Genomic DNA, 5,024 nt, shown 5'->3' with positions numbered 1-5,024 from the left:
CACTCCACGCCCCCACCTCTCTGCCTCCTTCCATGAAGTGCCTCACTGCACCCCAAAACTCTTTCCAAAGTCAACTCCAAGATCTGCCCACATGGAGCACTAGATGGCACTGTGTCTCTTCCCACTTCTTAGGAAAAATGAACTCCCCACCACCTCCTCCCCCTCTTCTTCTTCTTCTTCTCCATCCTCCTGCTTTTTATGTTCAGGTCAGGCCAAGTGAACCAGATGTAGTCAAACCCCACCCACCCCCATCTTCCACGGAAATGGGAAACTTCTACAGAAAGAATACGAAAATGCTTCCAAGATGTGTCAGCTGCTTTCCATTAAGTTTGTTGAAATTACTCCAGTGTGCATCTATTCACAGCTCTTGGTTTCTTTGTGCACATGTAAGCTCTCATGTACATGCACAAGTGAGAAGAAAAGCTGCAAAACTTTCTATAAATTTCATTAAAATACACCCATAGATCAGTTTGTGCATGCACTTTCTTTCCTGCACAGAAAAAAAATTGTGTAGTCTTCTTCAGTCAGCAGGATTTTTGTTTATTCTTTTGTATCCAAGTCCCTGTGGACCCTTTTAAGGAAGCAGGCATATCTGGGATTTTGTGTAAACTTTTTAGGCCCGTGCGCGCTCCAGTCTAAATCATCGCCTTCACAGAAAGCGCGTGAACTCCTCCTCCCTTCTCCTCTTCCTCCTCCTCCTCCCTCTCCGTGCGCTCTGGTCCTCCTCTGCGCGCTCTGTGTCTCGCCTCGGACAAACTGCGGCTGGATCACCAAAAGTTTGCCGAATCGAGTTAGAGGTGCCGGGCTTGGGGGTGCCGGAGTGGTTCGGAGTTAGTTTTGATTTTGGGGGTGTTGTATGTGTGTGTGTTTTTTTAATTATTAGTCTTTCTGCAGTTTAGCCATGGAGACTCTCAGAGGTCTCCTCGCGCTGCTGTGCGTTCTTCTGGCCGGAGCGCAGGACCAGCAGATAGGCAGGTTTGCGGGTAAGTTTGCAGAAAATTTCTTATATTTTCCAAGAAACTGTGATTTTATTTGTTGTTTGTGGCGTTTTGTTGCTGGAGTTAAATGTCCAATGTCTTATACTGAAGTGATGTTTGCTGCAAGAGCTAGTAGACCAGCTGTTCAGTGTCTCTGGGTTGCATAATTCTCCCAAGTGTGAGCCCTAAAATCAGCAGCGCGCATGCAAAAACAACTGAAAGTAAGATCAGAGTGTGACAGTAGCCTAGCCCACCGTGAGCTGGGCCTTGTGTGGTCCCATGGTTGTCTTACTGGGCTTGAACAGTGAGTGCTGCGTGAGCAGCAGGCTGATAAATAACAGTGCTGTGGATGCCAAAGTGATACACTGGGACAATAATTAAAGCAGATGATGCCACATCAGGCCTGCTTTCATGCTGAGGTGCTGTGCTGCAGTTAAAGTACTTGTCTATATGCAGTTTACCATGTTATGGGCCTGCACCTGTCTACCTGTGTGAAGGTACATCAGCTGCATGCAGGCCTCCAGTGCTGCAGAGATGATACCTGTGCTGACATCACCTGAATTGATGGATGGATGCTCAATGCATTTTTCACTAACTAATCCCTGGATTTTGTAAGTTTTATATTTGTTGAATGGATGATATTTGCTGACAGCCATCTTTGTTTGTTTGTTTTGTTGTGTTTTGTTTTGTTTTGTTTTGTGAGCAGACTGTCCAGTTGACCTTTTCTTTGTACTGGATACATCTGAGAGTGTCGCCCTCAGACAGAAACCTCCCAACTTTTATATCGACCAGATCAAAACATTCACCAATAACTTCATAGATGAACTCAAGGAATTGTAAGAAACACACACACACACACACTTTAACACACACATGTACATGTGTCTGCAGTGGTGGAAGAGTAATAGCACAGCGGAAAGATACTTCGTAACAAGTAAAAGTCCTACATTAAGAGTCTCTTAACTTCTCACCTTGTAGCATGGATGTAGTGGTGTACTCTGGGACGCAGTGACATCACAACATCAAGCCACGCCCATCACTCATTCAAACTTTTAACCACAGACAGCAATGAAACACTGTTTTTCAGGCCGGCGTTAAATTACTTTTTAAGTAAAAGTACAGATTTTTACCTGCAAAAAAGGTTTTCTCGATGCAGCTGAATTGTCCCTGTAGGTGTCCTAATATGACGATACTTTATTATTATATTGATTCAACTACTTCATTTCCTTTTGGTTAGTTTGATGTGAACTAATGCATCATATTTTATTTGGCCAACGCAGGTTTTGTGCGAAAAATCAATCCTGCATAATAATTTCTAAATGAAGCTGTCTGATAAAATTTAAAATATTTGCCTCTGAGTCTCTGAGTCAAAGTGTTAAGTAGCATAAAATAGAAATACTCAAAGTAGAGTGACCACAAAGCTGTATTTATAGGAGTACTTCACCCACAAATTGACCATTTATAAATCAGTTAGTCAAGAAGTGTTACCATGAATTTTTTTTTAAAGATTTTGTTGTTCTAGTATGCCTTCACAGTGAATGCAGAATCAAAAAAAAAACCAAAAACAAAACAAACGTTCATTATAAATTGAACTCATGATGGGTTTGACTTCAATAACAGCAAAACTGTATCAAAACGTTTGTTTACAAACTCCCACACAACTTCTGCAGTTTAATCTAAGTATCATTTATGCAATCGTGTGCTCAGTACTCCCCAAACACAACATTTTTACTAAAACGTTAGGATTTGAAACACGTCAGCACGAACAGCACGGCTGAATAGCGTACCAGGCTCGCACGTGCAGTTGAACTCTGCAGTTGAACCTCCACCTGCAGGTAGTTTGCCGAGGGTTTTATATTGTAACTTTTTGCAAAAATGTTTGTTTTTGGGAAGTACTGATCATACGACTGGATAACTGAGACCTGAATTATATTATAGGAGTTGTATGTGAGTTTGCATATAGACGTTTTTTTGCTGTTGTTAAACGTGGACCCCGGTGACTTCAATTCAAGAAGATTATTCTCTCTTTTGTTTTGTTTTTTGATTCTCCGTTTACTGTTGAAGCATGTGAGGAAAAAGTTATTATTATGAATTAAGTAATTGATACAAAAATGTAAATTTTTTTCGTATGAAGTATTCCTTTAAAGTTACAATCTCAAAGCTGTTTTGTACGTTTTGTTGTCTTTGGCGACACCTGTGGCAGTAAATGGTATTGCAGGTGTGTTTTCTGAATTTCACTCCAAAGAGATCCAAACAGTGTCTGTGTGATGTAAGCTTATAACATTTATAAGAATTCAAATGAAGAACTTTCATTGGTGGGCCAGAGGGTCAATCACCGTTTTATTGCCTCATTCAGTGATTGATAGTGGCTTAACCCTTTGAAATCTGAGCTACTCAATTGGCAATTTAACAAGACGTGGCTCAAAAATTTAAAAGAAATGAGTAAAAAGTTACAAGAAAATTAGCTGAAAACAAAGAAATAAAAAACTGAAAAGTTAAAATCAAAAACAAACAAGAAAATAACTATAATAGCAAAGTTTTAAATATATTATAATAACCATAAATATAATTTTCTGGACATTTTCTCCTTTTATTCAGTTATTTTCTGTAATTGTCTAATAATCCTCCCCCCTTGGCAAAAACACATTTTCAGGCCGTTTTCTTGTCACCTTTTACTATTTTCTCACAATTTGTGGGACATTTCTTGCCAAGTTGATCATTTTCTTTTTTTTTCTCATGTTTTAAAAAAAGAAAATAAACCCAATTCACTCAGGTTTCAAAGCGAAACAGACATTAATGAAAATCTTCATTATTATTAATTTAAGTAAAGCATTTGAGTAAATGTGCGTAGTTACATTCCACCACTGCCTGTCTGTACCATGTCGCATGTTAACATCACGTTTGCTTGATAGTTTTACTTTTAGATTTCTCTGCCTAACACCTGTATTCATCCAGGCGCCACCGATGTGACCGCACGCTGACGTGGAACTCAGGCGCTCTGCACTACAGTGACGATGTCAAACTTGTCCAAGAGCTGACCGACATGCGGACCGGCCGCTCGGCCCTGAAGGCCAAAATCAGGGCCATCGACTACATCGGAAAGGGCACCTACACTGACTGTGCCATCAAGAGTGGCCTCGCCGAGCTGCTCGTCGGGTAATAATAACACACAAAAACACACTTTAGTGGATCAGGTAAAAGAAGAGTGACATCACGTGTGTTCGTGTGTCCGCCTGCTGCAGGGGCTCCCACTACCACGAGAACAAGTACATCGTGGTCGTGACTGACGGTCATCCTATCACTGGTTACAAAGAGCCGTGTGGAGGCGTGCAGGAGGCCGCCAACGAAGCCAGGCAACATGGAGTCAAAGTGTTCGCCGTCGCCATCTCACCTGATCAGGAGGTACAAAACACACACACACACACACACACACACACACACACACACACACACTAGTACTTTTTCTTAAAGACCTTAATGAGCATAATAAATTCCCCACAATTAGACACGTGAACCCAATCCTTACCCCAGAATGAAAGGAATAAATGTTATTTTGAAAACTTATTTTTTCTCAACCAGTTTCTCAGTGAGAGTAATGGTTCGCACATTTCGGATTATTTCACGTGCAGATTTCTGCAGCTGTGTGTTTTCTCTCTCTCTTAATCCAGTCATTTTTAATTCATTAAACCTTTTGTTTTGAATGTAAATCTAACTGTAGATGATATTTGTTGTGTCCAACATCAGGAGGATGAACAACAACACTGACAGAAGCTATTTGGGGTCCGATAAACCCAAAACATCACCAAAATTATCTTTTAGATTCACTGTTCTTACTCCGTCTCGTGCAGGTATTTACCAGGAAACATACTGAAGGTGATGTTTTAAGGTGTTTGGTGATGATGTTTGTGTGTTTTCTGTTTCACCAGGACACCAGACTGTCACTCATCGCCACGGACCAGAGCTACAGACAGAACTTCACTGCTGCAGACGACTCCAGATCCACCAAGATGGGAACCATTCGAACCATCATTGACATGATCGTATGTA

At 40.9% G+C, this 5,024-nt stretch overlaps 1 protein-coding gene across 1 annotated transcript; it reads left to right on the top strand.

The window, feature by feature from the left end:
* Window positions 1–714: 714 nt before the first annotated feature.
* Window positions 715–5,017, top strand: LOC121967015 (collagen alpha-1(VI) chain-like; the record flags this gene model as incomplete). Its single annotated transcript, XM_042517071.1, has 5 exons — window positions 715–983; window positions 1,684–1,813; window positions 3,933–4,133; window positions 4,220–4,379; window positions 4,904–5,017. Coding segments are annotated over exons 1-5 (687 nt in total), but the record flags the coding sequence as incomplete, so codon positions are not given.
* Window positions 5,018–5,024: the final 7 nt, after the last annotated feature.

This window comes from Plectropomus leopardus, unplaced genomic scaffold (genome assembly GCF_008729295.1).
Source record: "Plectropomus leopardus isolate mb unplaced genomic scaffold, YSFRI_Pleo_2.0 unplaced_scaffold26637, whole genome shotgun sequence".
NCBI classification, from domain to species: Eukaryota; Metazoa; Chordata; class Actinopteri; order Perciformes; family Serranidae; genus Plectropomus; species Plectropomus leopardus.
The sequence above is the reverse complement of the archived record's forward strand: the minus strand, read 5'-3'. Positions and strand labels throughout refer to the sequence as shown.